The sequence below is a fragment of the Onychostoma macrolepis genome, chromosome 13 (genome assembly GCF_012432095.1).
Source record: "Onychostoma macrolepis isolate SWU-2019 chromosome 13, ASM1243209v1, whole genome shotgun sequence".
NCBI lineage: Eukaryota > Metazoa > Chordata > Actinopteri > Cypriniformes > Cyprinidae > Onychostoma > Onychostoma macrolepis.
In genome coordinates, this window is record NC_081167.1 from 7,582,373 (window position 1) to 7,606,373 (window position 24,001).

The 24,001-nt window shown below is 39.9% G+C and overlaps 3 protein-coding genes across 5 annotated transcripts; 1 reads left to right on the forward strand and 2 right to left on the reverse strand.

The window, feature by feature from the left end:
• Window positions 1–1,080: 1,080 nt before the first annotated feature.
• Window positions 1,081–5,396, reverse strand: hcar1-3 (hydroxycarboxylic acid receptor 1-3). 3 transcript variants are annotated; one of them, XM_058795689.1, is made up of 3 exons: window positions 5,292–5,383; window positions 4,677–4,797; window positions 1,081–2,619 (listed from the first exon to the last, which is right to left on the reverse strand). In XM_058795689.1, exon 3 carries the CDS (start codon window positions 2,584–2,586, stop codon window positions 1,603–1,605), a length of 984 nt encoding a protein of 327 aa, XP_058651672.1. In that variant the 5' UTR covers window positions 2,587–2,619; window positions 4,677–4,797; window positions 5,292–5,383; the 3' UTR covers window positions 1,081–1,602. The 3 variants fall into 3 exon arrangements, with proteins under 3 accessions (XP_058651672.1, XP_058651673.1, XP_058651671.1); XM_058795690.1 differs by lacking the exon at window positions 4,677–4,797 and having other exon boundaries at window positions 5,292–5,396; XM_058795688.1 differs by lacking the exon at window positions 5,292–5,383 and having other exon boundaries at window positions 4,677–5,208.
• A 314-nt stretch (window positions 5,397–5,710) lies between these two features.
• On the forward strand, window positions 5,711–12,894 carry LOC131552136 (transmembrane protein 229B-like). Its single transcript, XM_058795692.1, has 2 exons — window positions 5,711–7,202; window positions 10,997–12,894. The coding sequence occupies exons 1-2, from the start codon at window positions 7,154–7,156 to the stop codon at window positions 11,455–11,457; spliced, it is 510 nt and encodes a 169-aa protein (XP_058651675.1). The 5' UTR covers window positions 5,711–7,153; the 3' UTR covers window positions 11,458–12,894.
• On the reverse strand, window positions 12,315–23,510 carry haao (3-hydroxyanthranilate 3,4-dioxygenase). Its single transcript, XM_058795691.1, has 10 exons — window positions 23,319–23,510; window positions 23,141–23,219; window positions 20,965–21,048; window positions 20,738–20,844; window positions 20,051–20,140; window positions 14,485–14,528; window positions 14,024–14,169; window positions 13,517–13,585; window positions 13,342–13,424; window positions 12,315–13,166 (listed from the first exon to the last, which is right to left on the reverse strand). Exons 1-10 carry the CDS (start codon window positions 23,405–23,407, stop codon window positions 13,091–13,093), a joined length of 867 nt encoding a protein of 288 aa, XP_058651674.1. The 5' UTR covers window positions 23,408–23,510; the 3' UTR covers window positions 12,315–13,090.
• Between the last annotated feature and the right edge of the window lie 491 nt (window positions 23,511–24,001).

Here is a 24,001-nt window from a genome sequence, read left to right on the forward strand (position 1 = left end):
ATATTCTGTTTCAGCAAGATGTTATCGCAGCATAAGTTCGTTACATCTCTTGCCTTTGCAATTACAATCAAACCACAAACAAGAGTATCTGCTAAGGTGGAAATGGTTAAAGGAGTGAACTCAAACAACTCTGTTATCATTTAATCACCCTCATGTTCCAGCACTATTTCCAGACTGACTTAACCTAAGAGAAGATATGAGACATATTTCAGCATGGTGTTTTTTTGTTGTTGTTGTTGTTTTTTTGGATGTCAATGGTCACCAAAACAGTTTGGTTACCAACATTCTTAAAAATATGACAGAAAGTCACAATATAATTTTTGTGTTCATTTTTGTTTTCATCTAACTCTTCACTCTTCAGGCTCTTAACTGCAAAGATACTACAACAAATGCAAATCCATCTCAGTATTCACAGAATCATAGTTTTGAAAACATATAACAATATATTTATTGATCCAACATTGAGAGAGAGTAAATACATTCCTATAGGCATTAATATTACTGATATTTTCCAAAAATACACCAACCCTTGTGGTTTTCACAGAAACAAGTAGCTTTTCAGGGTTATAACTGAGGATAAAAGTGCACCCTGCCTGCTTGAGAGTGTGTGGGAGCCTTTGAAGTGCAATCTTCCCCACTGGCAGTTAAGAGACCCTCTTCTGCTTCCACTCTATCCCTCTGTTCCAGTTATGACAACATTATTGGAGTCAAATTTCATCTGTGTCTGCATTTCTAACAACCTGTATAAATGCATGTTTGCCTGCATTTGTGTGAATGCAGCAATACAGGTATTGACAGCTGATCATTGCTGTTGCAGCTCCAGCTGCTATGTGACCATTAGTAAATACATTTACAGAATCTGAAATATGTATAAACAACAAGAAAATGTAATTTATTGTTAGTGTGCTACTTGATATTGTTATTTCTAATTAATATCACTAATAGCAAGGTAAAAGACTCTCTTTGTTTAGTTGGCAAAGCTCAAGGGACTTAATTATGGGGAAGGAAGCCAGGAGGTTTGTTGCTACACCTTGAGCTTCTCTGATATTTAGTCAGCTATCCAACATGTGTACACATGAGTTTGTTCAGCCAGAATTTATTCGGTTAACAGCTGTTGATTGATTGATTGAACGAACAAAAGTATGAACTTCTAGAGTTCCAGAAATATGTTACTGCAATACATTATGAACGTAAATAACGGAAAAGATGATGTGATGAGAAATTTGGAATGTCATGTCCAAACTGCCGGTACATTCTAGTCCCCCTGCACTAATAATATTAAAATAACTATATTTCAATGTTTACTGTACACTTAATGATCATTCCATCAAAAAAATGAATTTTTTTTTTCTTCATTATCATTCTTGTGACATTATTTATATTGAATTTGTCATATATTAACTAGATTTAAGTTAAATAATGTATATGACATGATTTATTATATAACTTTTCTATGCATCAGTATAAAAATATATGTAACAAAAAATACAATAGTACGTATATGTATCAAAAATAAAACTTGACAAATAAAACTATAATGGAAAAAAACATATATTAAGCAGTGTGTACGCGTTTCAAAGCTCATCAATCCCCAATCCACACTCAGTCACTTCCGCTGGGCATACTGCCCCGTCGGCTCATTTGTAGCTCCACGATTCCAGTTCGGTTGACAACGCTTTTCAAATAATTGCGGAAGATTGAGCTGGAGAAGCAGTAGATGACCGGGTCCAGAGCACTGTTTAGATAGGTAAATGCTATGGACATAGAAAACAACTGACTGATGAACTTGTAAGCATCACAATAAGCATCTCCAAATTTTTTTAAATAGAGTACTGTCAATCCTGTGCCGATGCTGGGAAAGAAGCAGAAGACAAAAACCCCAACAATCACCAGGACAGTCCGAATAGCCCTTTTCCCTTTCTTGTCCTTGTCCATCTGGCGTGTATGTAGGATACATGCAATACTCACAGAGCAGAAGACCAGGAGTAATAAAGGCAGAAAGAACTCTAAGGTAAACACGGCATAATGCAGTCGGATACCTAGCGATGGGTTCTCATAGTTACTGAAGCTCCTACAATGAGAGTTGTTGGTCTCGTCCAGAAGTTTGTTGGCCAGCAAAGGGATCCTCAGGAATATCACAACAGCCCAGATGAAGCAGGCAATCCCGGCTGCTTGTTTTGTGCTTATATAATTGATTTTGTGATGCGGATGGGCCACTTTAAAGTAGCGGTCAACAGCCACGGCGGTCATGAAGGCAATGCTAGCCGAACGGTTGACTGACAGCATGAATAGGTTGATCCGACACCAGACGTCTCCAAATATCCAACTCTCGCCACGCATGAAGTTGTCAATGCGGAAGGGTAGGCTGATGAGAAGCAGAAAGTCAGACACAACCAGGTTGAAGAGGAACATGACGTTGGCTCTCCAAGTCCTAAGGGTTTTGCTGAAGACAAACAGTGCCATGAAATTGCCAGGCAGGCCGAGTAACAGCTCAATGATGAGTATAGGAGGAAGGGCGGATGCCACCAGGTTCTGAGTTGAAACACCGCAGTGATGTACGGTTGACGAATTGTTATTGGATGTCATGGTATTTTAACAGGCAGAGCTGCTGCGTAGTTTCTGAAAATAGAGGTCAGAGTTTCACGTTAACAGTTCTGCAACAGAAACAACATTGAGATGTCACTGCAGGAATGTGGTCGTCATGTATTGCAGGGCTTTCACTTTGGAGACACATTTCTAATCGGCTAAACTAAAACTAACTCATGGTACAACACCCTCCAGAAGTATAAACTTGTTGTGACAGTGTATGCGGTGTACAAGGAAGTGTGTCTTCCTGTGTAGTGTAAAATGCTGAAGCAACTGTTTTAGAGTAACAACAGTTTCATAAACTAGTAGAAGCGAAATTTTTGTTGCATCAGTATCTGCGAGTGGAAATAATTTGACACCAAAACAAGCAGGTATTTTAACTCTCTGAATGATTCATGTCATCTACAAAAGTTGAGGTTTTTGAAAGGTATTTCTAACCATTCAAGAACGGATGTCTAAGCCACCATGCATGATTTCCTTAAAGGGATAGTTCACCCAAAAATGAACATTTTGTCATCATTTACTCATCCTCAAACCTGTATACGTTTCTTTCTTCTTTTGAACACAAAATATATTTTGAAGAATGTTGGTAGACAGTTGCTGGTAGCCAGTGACTTCCATAGTATTCTTTCCCCATACTATATGGAAGTCAAAGTCTACCACCACTTTCAACATTCCAAAATTCTTCAGAATATCTTCTTTTGTGTTTAACAGAAGAAAGAAAATTATACAGATCTGGATCAACTTGAGGGTGAGTAAAATATAACTATTTTAATTTTGGGGTGAACTATCCCATTAACCAACTGTTCTCTTTGTGTTCCATTTAGTATTTTATATATTTTTTTCCCCTTTGTGGTTTAATAATTCATATATCAATGATAAGAATCCGATCTAATATTGACTACTGACCAATATCTAAATGAGTTATGGGGTTCCAGACTCTTGGAGTAAAGAAACTGAAAATGTGTATGAGTATAGAATGCAAATATCTGCACAGCGGACCAGTTTCAACCATGAAACCAAAGCGATCTTATTTTTTCCAGAGAATTTTGAAATATTTCTGTGTAAAGGGGTAGTAGTGTTTTACATACTGTTTACACAGTCAACTCCATTGACATCTACATACTAAAATAAATTAATCTGAAATTAGGACTTTTAATAAAATAATTTCCGGTCTCAAATGGATATTGTTTTTCTTCTATCATGTTCAAATTAATTAAATTGAAGTCATGTTTTGTCATTTTTGAAGCTAAACAAGGTCAGGGTTGTTCCTCCTTGCAGTGAGCAGTGTAACAGCACATTTTAGCTTGGTCTGTCATTTGTGGAAGCTCTTTTTCTAAAGTCAGAGAGAAAAAAAAATTGCTGTTTTTAATGTCAGGGCAGTTCAATTTTGGGTAACACTTTATTTCGATAGTCCACTTTAGACATTCTACTAACAGTAAGTAACTTTGCAACTTCATGTCAACTACATGTCAACTAGCAGTCATTAGAGTATTAGTAGACTGTCTGCTTAATATCTTCTAACACTTTATTTTGATGGGTCCACAACATACAACATACTGAGTATTAGAAACTTTGCAAGTATAAGTCAACTTATTCTACTAACCCTAAACCTACCCTACTGAGAGTTAGTAGACATGTAGTTGCAAATTAATGAGAATTAGTTGACATGTAGTTACAAAGTTACTTATAGTTAGTAGAATGTCTAAAGTGGACTATCGAAATAAAGTGTAACCCAATTTTGTTTCCGCAAAGTACAGGCACTCATTTGAGGTGTTTGATAGACCATAGATTTCTAAGTACAAAAAACACTCTCTTCAGGTATATTATATCCTTGGTTAGATCTTAGAAAAACAGATTTGTTCTATGCAATTTTGGAGTGATTTTGTTGTTTATCATAACTTTCTCATAGTCACCCAACCTGTAACATCGATGTACAAGACCAACTTCACAGTGTTAATTTAGCACTTGCAAATACAGTCCTGTTATCATGAACTACAGTTCCCCATAATGTCCCAACTTAGAGTGAAGTTCTTAATTTAGATCAAATTGTATAAATATTTCTGTAAGAAAAGTTTCTCATGACTTACCAGAGTTGACAACTGACTATTTTGCTGATTGCGTCTTGAGATGTAAGCAGAGAGTGTGAAACGAGGTCTGGTCTGAGCGAAGCGACCGCTCAGTAGTTGTGTCAAAGCATGTTTCCTCTGTCTGAGTCATAATGACACGAAGGGAACACATCTTACCCAATTCTGGCACATTCTCAACTTTTCCTTATTGCCCTGTTTCAACAAGTTTTCTTTCTTTCAGTAATGCAATATATAGATTATGCAATAACGTTTAAAGTGTAAAGGAAGTGCTGTTGCTGCATGGCAACACTGTTGAAGAAACTAGCAACATTTTCACAAACTGGTTGCATGCAAATATGCAACTTGGCATAAATTCAAAAGGCATTTTGAAAAAGGCATGTCCTAATGATATGATCCATCTGTTTTAGTCCGACGTATTTCTAAGCAAACTACAGTATGTGAAGCCAAACTCTTCAAGAGAATAAAAAACTGTGCTTCCCTCCAAAAAACGTGGTGCATTGACTAAATACTGAATAGCAGAGTGGATCAGGTTTCCAAGCCCCTTCTTTAAGAATTATAAGTGCATTTAACGTAACACTTAAAACATTTTATTCCTCAAATATTGTTTTGACTTACCATTGAGTTGACTAGTTTTCTGATAAAATCTTGCTAAACAGAGAGTGTAAAGAAAGTTGTTTCAGTTTTAATTTAGGGTACTTGTCTAAGAGAAATAGCCACCCAGAGCTTGCCTCTTAGCAAGCTTCCTCTGCCTATATATGTCGTAGTGACATTAAGTGAAAGTGAAGTTGTAGCCAACACGAATGCTTCTTTTTTTTTTTTCTTTCTTTCTTTATTTCTGAAAATTCAACAGTATGATGTCTGCAGAGATAATATTCTTGCTGTTCAGTGCATAAGCAACAATTTCAAACTAACAGCGGTAACACAAACTGGCAAGAAAGAAAGAATGAACTCTTTAACTGGAATTACAAAACAGCTGTATCAAAAGATGTTTTATCATGTCTGATTATGATATACACAGGAAATGGCCATCATTTGTTTCAATAGTGAAAAATAATGGCTGTGTTCATGAACACCCCCACATTCATAGCATTGGTTGAGCCAATTAATCGAGATAATGCTCAAAGAGAGATGTTTTGTGCCTCAGTCTTTTCACTTTTTACACTGTTGCAATGTATGACTGTGGTTTTCAGAAAGTATACAAAAAAATACTTTACGACCTCTATTTATTTTATCTTTTATTTTTTTGTGTGTGCAAATTTGCGTTGGACTCTGTTCCCCACTAATCAGTCATTTGACTTTTTTATTACGCAGCGGAGCAAAGCAAACATGAGAGATATAATAAAGGTGCCATGGCAGCTTTTGTATGTCCTGGAGGAAGGTTCTTCCTTTGCATGAACTAGAGCTATTATTCATAGTGATGTGCTTGACTTCCCCTTATTTTAGGTTAATGCCTCTCGTGTCATTAGTCCAGCTCACATAATTGTTTATCTTGACTTTCTGTGAGAAACGGGAAATGGATGTGATATGGAGCAGATAACTAATTTTAATTGCTAATGTATCATTGTCATATTCTGTATAATGAGTGTTTTGGTCAGCTGCATAATGTGATATTTACCTGAAATATCAACTTATATCTACGGCTCTGTTCCAAAACATAGTGAGATGTCTTGCAGTCTACTGTCTTCATAGGAAGCTGCGTTTTAAATAATTATCACTGAAATAAAGCATAGCGTGAAGCCTACAGGAGAATTGACTAAAAATTGATTTCAAAAACATTTGAGCAAGTTGCAAAGCTGAACAGTTTAATATATTATATATTAATACTATTATAAACTTTTTTTTTATAGATACATATATGAATTAAATGGATAATTATTTATTTTTCTTTTTATAATATGTATGTTTGTAATTGATATTTCTCTCACTTTGTTGCTATGATTGATGGACTTTTTCACAAAACGAAATGCATTCTGGGATTGCCTTGGAATGTAGGCAAACATATATATTTTGCATCAAGAATGCACATAACAATGCAACCAGAAAACCTCACTAGAGAAATCTTGAAGACTTGTGTGATGGCTTTAGGCCGACCACAGTCTTCATTTTGACTGTGTATGCAAAAGTTGCATGGTTTTAATAACTACTACATCTGCTTAAAGCCAAAAAACCTCTCTTCCATGACATCAAGTGATAACATCCAAAACTTCTGCTAATATGAACAATGATGTGCAGGCCTATCACAGCTCCCCCAGAAAGCCTTATGCCAGTCTATCTGTTCACATCTCTTGATCCCATAGTATGCTTAGGGTCCCCGCCCTTTAGACTCTTTATTTCTGTACAGCCCGAGTGGGGATGTCACTGATAGCGCTGGCTTAATATTTAGCCATTGTGCTCTCAGGACTAGAGAACTTAGGCAGTAACAGGAAATGGTGTAGATTCAGAAGCTGCTCTGTGCTGTTAAGTTGGACGAACTGGAGATGGAGTCTAGAACATTACTGATGAGAAGGCAGGGCCCTAAGAGTGATGGTGAGTTTTAGGTGATTTATTGTTTGCCATAAACAACTGATTTCAGTTATGTATAGTGGAAATCATGCAAGAATGGCTGAAATCTGAATGGAGGATAGCGCTTCTCTTGTAATGACTTCTAATGGCAGAGTAACCATCTGTATTTAACTGGGCATGGCTCCCATACAAGGCATCCAAACAAGAAGTTAAGACAGATTTCATAACGGATAGACCCGTCTGGAAATATCACTGGGTTAGTTTGAACTAAAATACCATTGGATAAGCTAAGGCTCTATTCGCACCAAATGTGAAATGAAAATGCAACAAATATCTCAAGAAAACTGTATTCAGAATGATGAAAACAAACAGATTTTCTCGGATACAACAGATGATAGACACACCGTTTATCTTAGCGCTGACAACATGAAATACATTTACATTTATGCATTTAGCAGATGTTTTTATCCAAAGAGACTTACAAAAGAGGAACAAACGATTCATCAATTAGCCAACAACCCAATGGCATAAATCATATATATATATATATATATATATATATATATATATATATATATATATATATATATATATATATGATTTATGCCATTGCTGCCATTGGGTTGTTGATATATATATATACACTTCTATAAGACTGGTTGGAAATAGCCAGATCTATGGCCATAATGCTTCTGTGTATCAGTAAAAAGAAAAACGGGTTATCACTTCTATTTTATACCTTATATTATATCACATATATTTTTCTGTAAGTATACTTAATATATTCAATAGAATTGCCGATTTGTGCCAGGTCTGAATAGGTCCACTGGAATCTATTGTTTCTAGTTATGAAATGCAGATTTCAGGTTTTTATATTATCTTTCTTGAGGTTAGTTTATAAAGTTTGTAAAGTCCAGTATTTGTAAAAGTGCTAATTTTCCGTCTTCATTTTCACTCTTTATAAAAAAGCTCAATATCAAGGGGTGTTACCTCTTGCAGAAACAGAAGTAAACACCCACTGCTGTGATTGGCTCATTTCAGTGCACCGTATGCATGGACTTCTTTATAGCAAGTCATGTGTTTTGATATTCAAGATGGCAAGCACTGTCATACATCCGTATATGTTTGAGCCCGAGTCAAATCCCGAAGCAAAAGAAATTAAAACAAGGCAACCATTTGCAACGCAAAACAACATAAACGTAACCAGATATCTATACACAGACTACTGTTAACAAATTTCTTGAAAGTCCACGACAGTAAAACACTAGCTACACATTGTGTGAAGGGTTACTAATAACAACAGTAACATAAACTTGTCAGTCCTCTGTCTTCTGGCTGTGTTTTAGTCATTATCATTAATTGTCATGTGTATTTAGTTCCTGCCTGTTTAGTTAGTTTTGGTCTTGTCTACTTGTTATTCCCCGGTGTTCCTGTCTGTTAACCTTGCCTTGTCTTGCCCTGCCGTCATCATTAAAGATTATTATTTTGAAGTTTATCCTCCTATGCGTGTTCCTCGTTCCTCCCTGCTGTGTGCACCGTGACAAAACTATAGTAAAATGCATTGTTCATATAATAAAAGAGTATTAAACTCAAGCAAATATTTCTGATCCAGCTATGCACTGATTTCATTAGCATCACTCAAACAATGATATGAAGTTTAATGTTTAATACAGACACAAACTGTAAGATTTAAAAATAAATGTACTTACCTAAGTTGCATCCCCGGATAAAATGCTTGGCACTGCCATGTCTTTCAATAAATAATGTTTTGAAAACCCAGATACATGTAGAGTAATTCACAAAACAGTCTATAGTGAAATGTGAAGAACCATCAAAAAATGTATCTTTCAGTCGCTCAGGTATGTCATTCATGTTTCTTTACATTTACTGACTGAACGTCTGAGTTTTATGGTCTTATTCATCATCTTTAAGAGTAACCTCTTATTTGTGTAAATATCAAGAACCTTTTGATTCTCCAGCATGACCCCTTTAAGTTAGGTCTTAATGCAGTTGCTTTGGTTGATCTGTTTCTATGATCTGTTTCTATCAGTTAACCACCTGAGACAAACCATCAGCACCGTTTATAACGGGGTCTATAACGTATACTAAACCTTTGTTTCGTCTTACTGATGTGAGAGCTTTATCTGATGTAGAGGTCACACCTCTGGGGAGTCAAAGAGCCAATGGCGTCTTGAACTTTTGGAGGGAAAGTTTTACGACTCTTTGTCTCTGAACATGGTAATTTGCATATGAACTGGATTGGGAAGTTGATATACAAACACTATATCAAATTCTTAGAACACTAATATGTTGCATAGGTATCAACATATAATATACACTCTCAATTAGATCATCCAAAGACAAATTGATAGAGACCAAACATGGTATGTGAGGTAATATTAACTAAAACAGGATACAATACACAAGAACATATACATGAACAGTAATAATATACACAATTACCTGAAGATATGTGTGTCCATTCAAAGAAAGGGTCCATTTTTATGGCATAAATTCACTTTCCTAAGGGAAAATGAGGTGAGTATTGCTCTGCCCGTATTTCTTTGAGTAATAAAACTAGTGTTATCAGACTGGTTGCCATGGAACCGGGGGCCTGGAGTCATCCATAGACATACTGGCACCCAGTATGTTTATTGGGTGAGGGGTCTGTGATTATTTGTTAATCTAATAACTAATTGATTTGTTAAATCAAATGAAAAATTGTGTGTCTGATTGGTCCAAATGCTACACACATGTGAGTTTATATCTCACAATTCTGAGAAAAGACTACCTGATCTCATGGCAATTTGTTCATACTTTGAGGTGGCTAATTCATATGAATTTGTACGTCCCCACTTGCAAGGCAATTTTTTTAATATATATATGCATATACTGTATATGCTTTAATTGGCGCACACACACACACACACATTATTACTCGCACACAAAAACTTGTCAACACTACCTAGCATTACACTATTTTTACACTATTACACTATTTCCATACTGAATCGCTACATTATATTTCTCAGCAACGACGTGTTTTTGAGAAAAAAAGTCGAGCAGTTTGCTTCACTGAATATAGCTGATGGTCATTTAACATTTCTATCGTAAAACAGTTGACTAAACATTAAATGATTTGCAGCTTCCATCTTACCTCACTCTTTCCATGTTTTCAATCTTCGCAACGCGCTCAGCATCTGTGAATCTGCTAAACCCACCTACTTTGATTTGATTGGCCAGTTCAATTATTTTGACATTGACAAGCGCTGAGGCAGAGCAGATTGCAAATGTTACTTTTAAAGCTTTTTTGTCATCTTAACAAGAGCGCTGCATAATGGAGGGCAGCAGATCAGTGCAAGAATTTAAAATATTGGGGGCATTTGGCCATTTCTAATTATTGAGGGGGACTTAATGCATAAAAAACTATGCATAAACAGCTTGTAACACTCCAAAGAGAAAGGAAAATTTTAAATCGCATCATATGACCCCTTTAAAAGGCTGCCTACATAGGCAGCACTAGGTTTTGAAACAGAGTGTGAATTAAAATATAAAGGAAATAAACACTATTTATAAGTGACTGAGTGAGATATTACAGAAGTGTGCTTCACTAATATGTCTTTTACATCTAGATAATGAAACCAAATAACACATTAGTCTTTCCGTTGAAGAACATGTAATGCTGTCTGGATTGTTTTGCACATCCTCCAAACCTTTATCGCATCAAAAGTTTACTTACTAGTTAATCATATAAAGTATAATCAAAAAAAAAAGGCAAGTATGTACACTAGTGCTAACAAAACCTTCTTTTGTTGCAGACACTGACGTCTCTGGGCAGATCACACCCACAACCCTCTCACCTCTCGCCCGACTGTACATTTACGCCCTTCACGGCTGTCTCTGTGAGGTGGCGTTCACCGCAGCCTGGGATTGGTACTACACCCACGACCACAGACTCGCAGGTCACACAAGCCTATGGGCACTCCTTATTTACAGCTCTGCCATCTTCTTCATGGAGGGCCTAAGTGCAAGACTGCAGCAGAAACACTGCCCCCTACCAGTCAGGCTGACTGTCTACACTCTCTTCATCTATATGTGGGAGTTTACCTGGGGTTTTCTGCTCAGGCTGTTCGGGGCCTGTCCTTGGGACTATTCAGAATTCAGGTATAACTTAATAGGCCTGGTGACGCTCGAATATGCCGTTCCCTGGGCGTTGGCGGCACTTATAGCTGAAAAACATGTGATCAGGAACACTTTGAAGATACGGCTAGATAAGTAGTCAATATAAACAGATAATAACTGTTTAACAGAACATGGTAAAAATCTATGCTTTTGTATTGGGATAGAGTGTTAGGTAGGCCTGATAAATGCTACAATGCTAATAAAACAGTCGGGTTTCAGAAATAAAAACCACATTCATTTTCTCCATTGAAAAATTGATTATTAATGAACTTATTAATTTTTAAAAGACAGACCTTCTGTGAGTTACAAGGTTGTTAATCAGTGGTGTATTATTTTGTTGAAGCCATCAGTCCTCATTTGTTTGTTTTAATATTCCTGTTTAACTGCAACATTCCTGGCAAAAACTACATAAACCATGATTGTGCAAAGAAATCACTATCAATCAGAGAACAGAAGCAAGCAAATCCCACCCACTCCTGTGAAACACTGTAAAAAACATTACCTACATAAATATTTGTATATATTATGCATTATATATATATATATATATATATATTATATATTTATTTTGAAACATGCATAAAATGTTGTTTTGAATACACAATAGGCATTCTTAAAATAATAGTTTTATATAAAGATAGATATAGATATATATCCGTCATTTTTCATTTAATTATATCATTTGCAGTGCTTCATGGGATTGTCTCTCTTGTGATGTTGTGATTCACCTTGTAGCTGTAGCTGGTTGCTTTGACTTGCAACTGTTTTACAAAGATGTTTTTTTTTTTTTTTTAAATCCCTATGGGAAAAATGAATGGAAAATTTACTTCCAAAACCAAGGTTGATGAAAAAGCTCCGTTTTGCAAAAGTGAAGATGAAACTCAGCTTAAATGTCAGGAAAACATTTCGGTAGATTGCACATAACAATAACAATAACAATAACAATAACAGAAAAACAGTTTATATGTTTAATAACTGCTAATACAGGCAAAAATGGTTGGGACAAAACCAAAATTCTGGCTTTGGTACAAAATTCAGCCTTACACAAGTGTTGGAGTAAATTTGTCAGGTCTACAGGTTTGCCCTTTCTGTTTGCTCTGTTTGTTATACCATGTTTCACTTCTACAGCCCTGCTTTTCAATGAATTGAGGGCAGTGAACCGCATCTCACATGTTTACCTCCATTTCTATCACAGTGTGGCCAAATATACTAGCTAGCTTTAACCACACATTACCTAACACTACCTTAGCTTTTATACTTTATAAAACTGCTGAGTAGCAGCACATTGTAGTCAGGCACCAAAATTGGACAGCACCATACCATTTTACATTTTGATACCTAGAGTACCAACACTGTAGCCAGTCAGTTATGTATGACAGTTTTATGAAATTAATTTATAATTGATGGAATAGGAAAGATATTATGCATTAAATTAAATCAAGCAACAGTACTAATTATGATGCAGACTTACCATTACATTAATTGTATTTAAAAACCTTTTCAAGATATTTATTTTTATTTTTATTTTTTTTTATCGACTTGCACTTTGTCATGTATATGTTTAAAGCAATTTAAGAGCATATTTTCTTTATTATTTAAAGGCCTAATACAAGGAACATATGTTTTGTCTAATAATGTGTGATTAGGATTTATTGTGAACATGATACTGTGCTGTTATTAAAAACGTTGATACATTGGTCCTAAGAAGTGCTCATGTGTGTTTATGTGTCTCAGTAGGGTCTCTTCCGTTCTGGGTCTTGGGCAACATACAAAGCGACACAATGTTGTGATCTTTTCCACTGATACCTAAAGAAGCCCACACATAAACACAGTGGTGTTAACAAACAGTTACTGTCATTCACACACGCACTGACATAAATACTTGCTCAGTTGGTTTTCTGTCCCTGAGATTTCTGTCCCTGAGAAGTTCTGGCACTTATTAGACTATTAACATAAATGCTCATAAGAATAGCACACTCACTCTGTCTCTCCAAAAATAAGAAGACAATCCCCTGTGGACAGGTTGTACTCCTTGCCATTCATGAAGACGCTAGAGGACCCCTCCTAAATAAAATACAACAAAAAGTAGGCAAATAAATGTATAAGGCTGAAATAAAAATACTGATTACTGAATGAAGCATGGTGTAATGTGTTACCAGTTGCCAGATCCAGCCATCAGTTTTTCTTCTAGAGGTTCCAGATGTCCCAGGACCAAAGAGAAACGTCTAACGGACAGAAAGTCTAAGTCAGCAAATACATTATTGCCAAAGCTTCATCCATCCATCCATCCATATATCTATCTATAAAGACTTTCTCAGTAGTCAAATCTAAGAACAATTTCTCAATACTTAGCACAACTGCAAATCAGTAACTTGCTGTCTTGCTACTCTTGCACGAGTTAAACAAACTTTTACAGGACACAAATGTTTGAACCTAGTTAAAAACTACTGAGGTTCAAGTTGCAGAGGTTCTGTTTCCTGTTCTTGTAATGGTTGAGTCCATTTGACAGACAGGCTCTGTCTCCCTCCACCTTATGCATACGTCGATACTTTGCTGATGGGAAACTTCTCACAGTCAGACCTTTGATTAATGACCAGGATCTCATCTGACTGACTCCTGCAGGAAGTAGAACTGATTGTTTTAGCTAGGCTTCTTCTCCTCACCTCAGTCTCAAACTGTGCTCCAAACATATCCACCGGCTGATCACTTGCCAGGGCAGGCTTCTGCTTTTCCACCCACTCTCTGAAGCAGAACGGTGCCATCACCTTCATTGTGTTGAGTGGGTATGGGGTTGGCTTGATGGGTTCATCTGCAAAGATTAAACAGTTACTGAATGAACAGAATTATTAAATATAAGAACTATATACAAGTAAGCTCAGCATACTGCTGCTGTTTGAAATCTGTTCTGATTCATTTTGGGTGAACTGTGCCTTTAAAGTATCATGTGAGTGAGTTCTGATACTGACATTCCTTATAATTACACAAATCCTTCAGCTATAGAGAAGATCAAATAATTTATACAGAAGACCCCTGAACAACAGCACTAAACAGTAATGGCATGTTAAATGTAAGGGTATTTCACCTCGTTTCATCATGCAACAGTAAAGTGAACAACTGCATTTACCTGGATCAGGCTTTCCTGTTTTATTCTGTTTGGAATCCATAAACCTGACATATACAAATGCAACTCATTATTTGTATGTACATGCATATGCACACAAAACGTCTCGGTTACATAGGCAACCCTCGTTCCCTGAAGGAGGGAACGGAGACGTACGTCGGACTGACCGACGAATAGGAATCTCGCTAGAGAGGCCAATCTACTTTGAGTGTAACTAAAACGAGCCAATGCACATTGGCATGCAATCATATGCAGCAGCTGCTCACCTCGCAGCGTGGGTATATAATGAGCAGCAGGTGCGTTGCATCTTTAGGTTTTCGCTGAGGAGCCGAATAGGTAAGGCGGCAGCATCAGCGGGGTCCAGCGACTGTGGCGACGGGACGTACGTCTCCGTTCCCTCCTTCAGGGAACAAGGGTTACCTATGTAACCGAGACGTTCCCATTCAGTCGGTCACGTTCGACGTACGTCGGACTGACCGACGAATAGGAATCCCTACCAAAGCGCCACAGGAGCTGCCCCCTTCCAGCGCTCTGTAGCCAGCCCCCTGTACCCCCTTGCTTAAGACGGTGGGACAGGGCAACCACAGAGAGTGTCGATCACTGCTGTTCCCCAAAACCCATTCAGTGAGACTTTGGAACACTGGGAAAGCGTACCCTTTCACTGGAAAGGAACGCTGCGGAAGCCACATCCTTCCCCGAAGGAGTTATGTGGAGAAGTACATATGGACTAACCCCGTAGGGCTGTACTACATATGGAAGTACTGGGGTGACTCCAACCTAACGAGAGGTGGGTTCTCCCAGAGGGAAAGACACGGGTTTCTTTAGGAACAGCCTGTGGAAAACCCCATATGGGATCCCCGTAGGGTCACACATATGGAACCTAGCCTAAATCCGGCTCTCAAGGATACAGCGGAGTAAAGGCCTGGCGCCGGACACTCCGCCACGTCCGGCTGCCGAAGGTGATCGGAGGACTCAACAGGGTCTGCCTTATAGGGACTCTCTGGAGCAATAAGCGTATGTAACGCAGCAAGCCGACACTAAGCTGGGACCTCTCCGTGCCTCTGACCTGAGGTGAGAACACGTGAGGAGACTGGCTCGACACGAAGGCTATAAAACCTAGCGAACGTGTTAGGTGTTGCCCAGCCCGCAGCTCTACAAATATCTGTCAGCGAGGCGCCACGAGCCAGCGCCCAGGAGGATGCCACGCCTCTCGTGGAGTGGGCATGCAACCTGAGCGGGCAGGGCACGCCTTGTGCTTGGTAAGCCAAGGCGATGGCCTCCACTATCCAGTGGGCCATCCTCTGCTTGGAGACAGCCTTTCCCTTCTGCTGGCCTCCGTAACAGACAAAGAGCTGGTCTGAGGTCCTGAGGCTTCGAGTTCTGTCTATGTACAGTCGTAAGGCACGAACTGGATAGAGCAAAGCCAGGGCTGGGTCTGCCTCCTCCGGGGGCAGCGCTTGCAGGCTCACTACCTGATCCCTGAAGGGAGTGGTAGGAACCTTGGGCACATAGCCAGGACGGGGTCTCAGTACCACGTGGTCGTCACCCGGCCCGAACTCTAGGCACGATTCGTCGACCGAAAATGCCTGCAGGTCCCCTACCCTCTTGATGGAGGCCAATGCAACCAGCAACAAAGTCTTCATAGACAGAATCTTTAAGTCTGCTGACTGCAAAGGCTCGAAGGGAGCAATCTGGAGTGCTCAAGCACCAGAGCAAGGTCCCAAGAGGGTATGGAGGAGGTCGAGGAGGATTTAACCGTCTCGCCCCCCTAAGGAACCTGACGACCAGGTCGTGCTTACCCACAGACTTACCATCGATGAGGTCGTGGCATGCGGAAATAGCCGCAGCATGAACTTTGAGGGGGGAGGGGGGACAGCCTACGCTCCAACCCTTGCTGCAAGAAGGAAAGCACGACACCGATCGAACATCTTCGGGGGTCTTCTCGGCGAGAAGCACACCACTCGACGAACAGGTTCCACTTCAAGGCGTAAGCACGTCTCGTAGACGGTGCACGTGCTGAAGCGATGGTGTTAAGTACCTCAGAGGGTAAGTCACCTAGAACCTCCGCGTCCCGTCCAGGGACCAGACATGGAGTTTCCAGAGGTCTGGACGCGGGTGCCAAAGGGTGCCCCGTCTCTGAGAAAGCAGATCCTTCCTCAGAGGAATTCGCCAGGGAGGGGCTGTCGCAAGGAGCGTGAGCTCTGGGAACCAGGTCCGGTTGGGCCAATAGGGCGCAACTAGCAGGACCTGCTCCTCGTCCTCCCTGACTTTGCACAAGGACTGCGCAAGTAGGCTCACTGAGGGAAACGCATATTTGCGAAGGCCCCGGGGCCTGCTGTGTGCCAGTGCATCTGTCCCCCCGGACAGGGAGTAGAGCAACTGGTAGTGAGAGGTTTCTGGCGAGGCAAACAGGTCTACCTGAGCCTCAACGAACTCTCCCCAAATCAGCTGGACCACCTGGGGATGGAGTCGTCACTCTCCCGGTAGCGCAGCTCGTGAGAGCTCGCCGGCCGCACGGTTGAGCACACCAGGGACATGAATGGCGCGAAGCGACCTCAGATGCTTCTGACTCCAGAGGAGGAGATGGCGGGCGAGTTGCGACATGCGACGGGAGCGCAAACCCCCTTGATGGTTGATGTACGCAACGGTCGCAGTGTTGTCCGTCCGGATCAGCACATGTTTGCCCCGTAACGGCCCCTTCAGGCGGTTCAGGGCAAGGTGTACTGCTAGCAACTCGAGGCAGTTGACATGCCAATGCAGTTGGGGGCCCGTCCACACCCCTGACACTGCCTGCCCATTGTACGTGGCACCCCAGCCGGTGGCAGAGGCATCCGTGAAGATCACGGCATGCCGGGACACCTGCTCTAGGGGCACTCCTGCCCGAAGGAACAAGGGGTCTGACCACGGGTTGAAGGCTTGGCGGCATTCCAGAGTGATTGCCACTCGGTACGTGCCACGTTGCCACACCCGTCTCGGGACTCGGCCGTGAAGCCAGTGCTGAAGCGGTCTCATATGAAGCAAGCCGAGCGGGGTTACTGCCGCTGCAGCTGCCATATGCCCCAGGAGCCTCTGAAAAAGTTTCAGTGGGACCGCTGTCCTGCCCCTGAATGTATTCAGGCAGTTCAACACCGACTGAGCACGTTCCTCTGTGAGGCGTGCTGACAGTTCGACCGAATCCAACTCCATACCGAGAAAAGCGATCCTCTGCACTGGGGCGAGTTTGCTCTTTTCCCAGTTGACCTGAAGGCCCAACTGGCTGAGGTGACTGAGCACCAAATCCCTGTGTTCGCACAACTGCTCCCGAGACGGAGCAAGAATGAGCCAGTCGTCAAGATAGTTGAGGATGTGAACACCCTGTTCTCTCATGGGAACAAGGGCCCCCTCCACGACCTTCGTGAAGACGCGGGGAGACAGGGCCAGCCCGAAGGGCAGGACCTTGTACTGATACGCTCGACCCTCGAACGCAAAGCGCAGAAACGGCCTGTGTCGAGGAAGAATAGAGACATGAAAGTACGCGTCCTTCAGGTCGATCGCTGCAAACCAATCTCGGGGACGGATGCACTCGAAAATGCGTTTCTGCATGAGCATTTTGAACGGTAGCTTGTGAAGACTCTGATTCAAAACTCGCAGGTCCAAGATCGGTCGTAACCCACCGCTCTTCTTGGGTACAATGAAGTAGGGGCTGTAAAACCCTGACCTCATATCGGCTGGAGGGACCGGCTCTATCGCGTCCTTCGCCAGTAGGACTACGATCTCTGCACGCAAGACATAGGCATCGACAGCTTTCACTGCAGTGAAGTGGACACCTCTGAACTTGGGGGGATGCCGGGCGAACGGAATCGCATAGCCGAGCCTGATGGTCCGAATGAGCCAGCGAGACGGACTGGGGAGCACTAACCAGGCTCGCAGAGACCGTGCAAGCGGGACCAAGGGGACCGTAGGCGTACCCGCAGTGGGGCAGCGAGGTGGAACGCAGGGACGCGGCCCGTAGTGAGTCTGAGTGTGCTGTGCAACATTTACCTGGTTCCACGGTCGGACAGGGGGTGCAGGAGAGGCTTGGGTGACCTTCTCGAACTGCGCGCTGCTGTCCGCTGGCGACAGAAGAGGTGGATAAGAGTGGAGAGGTTTTACTTCTCCCACTACTCTCCGAGCCCTCTTCGGACCCGGAGATGATGGAAACTGCTCTTTTATTGAAAATTTGGGTACCTCTGACCGTTGGTCACTAGTGCCACTGCTCGCAGCAACCCTCTGAGGAGGACTGGAACGAGGCAGCGGCACTGGGACTCCGCCCCTTTGCAGGAACTGGAGTCTCGACTGCAACTCCAAGATGGTCATCCTCCCACAATGGGTACAAGACTCATCCACAAACGCTGCCTCAGCGTGCGCTAAGCCCAGGCACGCGATGCAACGCTCGTGACCATCCCTCGGCGCCAGGTAACGACCGCACCCAGAAACACACAAGTAGAATGTCAACTTTAAAAAGACGCAAGCTCTACTTGTGTAAGCTCTTTTAGGGACTTTACTCTTTTAATCAGTGCTGAAGCACGCAGGGAAACGGCCGCGGCAACACGGACAGGGATTTTGTGCAGCCTGTCGTGTGCGCTCTCTCTCCGACGCTCTCTAACCAGCCGTAAAAACGAGAAAAAAAGGAAAAAATGGAGAGGATTCGACCCCGCTGCTGTGCTGTACGCCCGCACTTCCACATCCAAAGAGATCGTCCTGCAGAGACTCGTCTTTCTACACTTCCTAAACTAAAGATGCAACGCACCTGCTGCTCATTATATACCCGCGCTGCGAGGTGAGCAGCTGCTGCATATGATTGCATGCCAATGTGCATTGGCTCGTTTTAGTTACACTCGAAGTAGATTGGCCTCTCTAGCGAGATTCCTATTCGTCGGTCAGTCCGACGTACGTCGAACGTGACCGACTGAATGGGAACTGAGAAGACTGAGATACCCCATGTATTTTAATGCCTAATTATAGTGACTGCATCTAACAAATATATTTTTTTCTAGAATTCGTTACACATTTTAAATTCATTATAAGGTATCCGGCTTCAGGCACACCCCTATAAAAGTGCATATTTGCTATATGTAAATTATGAGGGAAACAGAAATACATGTAAATTACATTTACCACCATATTTGGTTTTGTCCAGATACAAATGCAGATACAAACCATTTTGCCATCTGTATTTGGATAAAGGCTAAAATATTGATAAAATATTTATATACATTTGTATAAAAATGTGGTAAATAAATTGACATGCAATTTAAATGCCAACGTGTGTGTGTGTGTGTGTGTGTGTTTTATATATATATATATATATATATATATATATATATCAAAGAATCAATTCAAAATCAATTCAAATACTGGAGTAATGGCTGCTGAAAATTCAGAATTACTTTTAAAATGTATAAATATATTGTATTCAAATGCAATGTAAAATTTAAATTAAAAACTAATAAAATAGTTAACAATATTACCATTTTTACTGTATTTTTGATTAAACATAAAAAGTTAATCTCCACAAAACATGAGGGTTAAAAGCAAATACTAGACTTACTCTTTGATGATGGGAACAAGTTGGGTTCCCAGGTTCTCACAGTAGAACCAACGTTCAAACAAGACATCTGTACTATTATCCACAAAGTATCTAAAGAAGGGAAATGAAACCATCTTTTATAACAAACACACATTTTTGTAATCTTTTATTTAGTGCTGCCAAATGATTAATCACGATTAATCGCATCCAAAATAAGTTTTTGTTCACATAATATATGTGCGTGTACTGTGTATATTTATTATGTCTATTTAAATACACACACATACATGTTAATATTTAAGAAAAAATTTTATGGTTATATATTAAATATATTTATCTGTAATATAAATATATACATGTAAATATTTTCAAAATACTGTGTGTGTGTGTGTGTGTGTGTGTGTGTGTGTGTGTGTATTTATATATACATAAATATACACAGTATACACACACATTATGTAAACAAAAACTTTTATTTTGGATGCGATTAATCACGATTAATCGTTTGACAGCACTACTTTTATTCCACAATCTAGTAGCATCTAATAGCATTGTGGTCCAGGTAAATGTACAGTATCATCAACAGGCAAGTGTATGATCTTGAGGTAATTGATCCCAATGCGTGATGGAGTTTACTTGAGAGTATGGTTAGTGGACAGGCAGACATAATGTAGGATGGATGTGTCTGGAAGAAGTGTCCCATGGTACCTGAGGCCATCTGTCTCTGAGTGAAGCCTCCTCCTCTCCACGACCAGCCCTACTGTGTTTGCGTATCTCTGAGGAGAGTGGGGAATCCTTGCTGGAAGCAGGAACATCTGAGAATAGCAGCAACATATAAAACGTCTTTATAGAATTAAATGGCTTGACATGAATACAGTCTGTCAGACAAACAGCAGAGCTATTTCAGACATAGCACAACCTGAGACAAATCTTACCTCTCCTTCTCGAATGTGTATGTCTTTATGCTTGCCGTTCTCTATCACTTTCAAAACCATGTCGCCCCTCACCTGGAAAAAGAGCTGCGACACAAAGGCAAATAAAAAAGGAAGTCAGTGAGAGGAATATTAGAGTTCTGTGAACTGGATAACATTTTTTAGCTTTCCTCGTTTGCCTTTGTTTGAAATCATCAGCCTTGTAACTGTGACCTGTATTACAAATGTAGTGCTGTTGTGTCAGAAACTCTTTTTCTGCAAGTCTGATTTCATTTATAGCCTTGGAATGAAACTTCGTGCTAGATGGGGCTTGTTTCTTCATCCAGAGAAAATCTATATCATTCAACCCTGTGAACTGTATCTGATTTAACAGTTTTACTGTTAAACCTTCACAAAGCTTAAATTACACTCAACAGAAGACTTATGTAAGATATTGTGCCTCAAAAGTAAACTCTCATCATGTGCGGAACATCTAGAGCGAATAAAGCCATGACTTGGATGGTTTGCACTGACCTCTAGTGACCGAGATTAAAACATTAACCAATTAACAGAGACCTGGCTGGCTCACCAAACTAAACTAGGTCATTTTTTAAAGGTGTTTTATTGTGAGATGTTCAGCAAGAGTCAATGCTATTAACTTCCTGCTGTCGTTTGATTTGGAAATTTGCCACTGTAAAGGTGCTATATAAATGATTTCTGCCACTGAAATAGGTGTCATTTACACATTTAAATGTATTCATTTAGCAGATGCTTTTATCCAAAGTGACTTGCAAATAAGAAATGCAACTTATCCCAGGAGACATGAGAAATGCTGCAATTTAAAGTTTCAAAATTGCTCACAGAAGTACAGAGCAGAGATGAAAGTGAGGGACAATAGTGGAAAAAAGAAATAAAGAAAAGAAAAAAAAACTTTTTAAATAAATAGGTTAAGGTTGTCTTGAGATATTATAGCCTACTTTTCTAAATAAATAAATATTTTGTACTGTGTTTTTTTTGGTAACACTTTACTTGAAGGGGTGTGCATAAGACTGACATGACACCTTCATAATCATGACATGACACATGTCATGAATATGAAGGAGGTTTTATGCATGTTTATGACAACTGTCATTAAGTGTCATTCGCTCAGTTATGTCATTTTTAATGCAAAGATGATATTATTTGACCTACCCCTACCCCTACCCTTACCCCTAACCCTAGCCCATAACAAAGACATCTCAAGCAATGTCATCTTTGCATTAACTGAGCGAATGACACTTAATGACAGTTGTCATAAACATGCATAAAAACCCTTCATAATCATGACATGTGTTATGCACACCCCTTCAAGTAAAGTGTAACCGTTTTTTTTTTTTTTTTTGCCCCTTAAAACTATAGAAAATCAGAAATGCTTTCTGTTTGTAAATCATTTTGTGTGCTGATATCGTATTGGCTGACATGTCATTGGAGGGCGGGGCTTTGGAGAAATGATGTGTGGGCAGAGTTATCAAAATGCTGAAATTTAACAAAATGATTGACAACATAATATTACACCATAATCAGCATCTAGTATGTATTTTACTTTATTGGTGGCATTATCTCTCAAGTTGCCATGTTTGCTTTTCTTGGCAAATACCTGTTGTAAAGCTATTCTAAAACTTTAATACGGCTAAAAAAAAACTTTCAGTTCACTGAGTGTTGTAGCCAAAAACTATAATATTATGAAAGACAATACAGTGTGAGCGACTCAAACATGCTCTCAGAAAGAACAGGGAATTGCATCATCACAAAGACTTTGTCCCCATGCAAAGTGTATTTGGAAAACTACTGCAGTCCATGTACTGCAATATAAGCTTTTCGGTTTGTGGTGTGAATCCCAAAGAATAACTAACAAGTTGAGAGCTTCAAAGCAGGTGCAGAAAATCACGCTGTCAATATTAGATCAACTTTAATTATTAGTTATGCGCTCTTGTCCTTTTTCTCTTCTTTTCCTGGAAAATCTAATCCCACAGCTGCTGAGTCTAAAGCACTAACCTTTTGTGAAGATCATGGCTAATTCTGATCTTATCACCTGTTAGCCTTCTCGGGTCTGAATCCCAGAATGCAGTGCATTTAATCAAAATAAAAAAGCAAGTCAGCTAGTCTTAAATGGACATGTCATGTTAATTTGTAATATTATCTCACACAAAAAGCACCTCACCTCTTCCCCTTCCTCAATGTGATAATCCTTCCTTACATTTGGACCACCAACATACATAATATTCAGCTGATAAAAGAACCTAAAACACAATGTAAAGACAAGGCTTATCTTTTTTATTAATGTGAATATATAAGGAATGCTTTTATTTGTTTATGAAAGATCATTTTAACTCACTTACATTAATTTGTTGCATACAGGTGGTAGAAATGAACTCTCATTTTCAGCAATCCACTTGTCAGTGTTGACATGAAGAGACTGGTTGGTCATTTTTCACAAATTTCAGAATCAGCAAGACGCTTGCAATAATCTGTCCGAGAAGGCAAACACTTTCTCAGTGTTGGTTTACTGCATCAGGGAATTCGTGACAAACTACCTTTGAGTTATTGAACAATGGGGGCGGTGCTCATACATAGGCCTACAATATGTGACCGTGAGGTTGAAATCCATCTTTACACAGCAGTAACCTATTAGTGCTGACACTGCAGCATAAACCTGCATTTCAATATAGAGACTACTGATTTACAGGGTTTTGTGTGGAGTAAGTTCTGCATTTGCATGTAAATGACTCAGTTCTGATGGTCCAGCAGGTTCTTGACCTGCTTCACCAGTCCATCTTAAGTTCAATACACTGAGACCCTGAGATAAACTAAATAATAAAATAAAATTTTGATTTTGATTTTGGTCCTAAGATATGGTCCAAAATTAAATGCACATTTAATGTAACTTATAATGCAAAACTAATTCATTTATTATGTAAAACATTCATAATAACATATTTAAATACAGCATTCAAACAGATATTCTCAGATATTAAGGTTGTGTGTCAGATAAAAAAAAAAATTTAAAAAAGGAAAAAAAAAT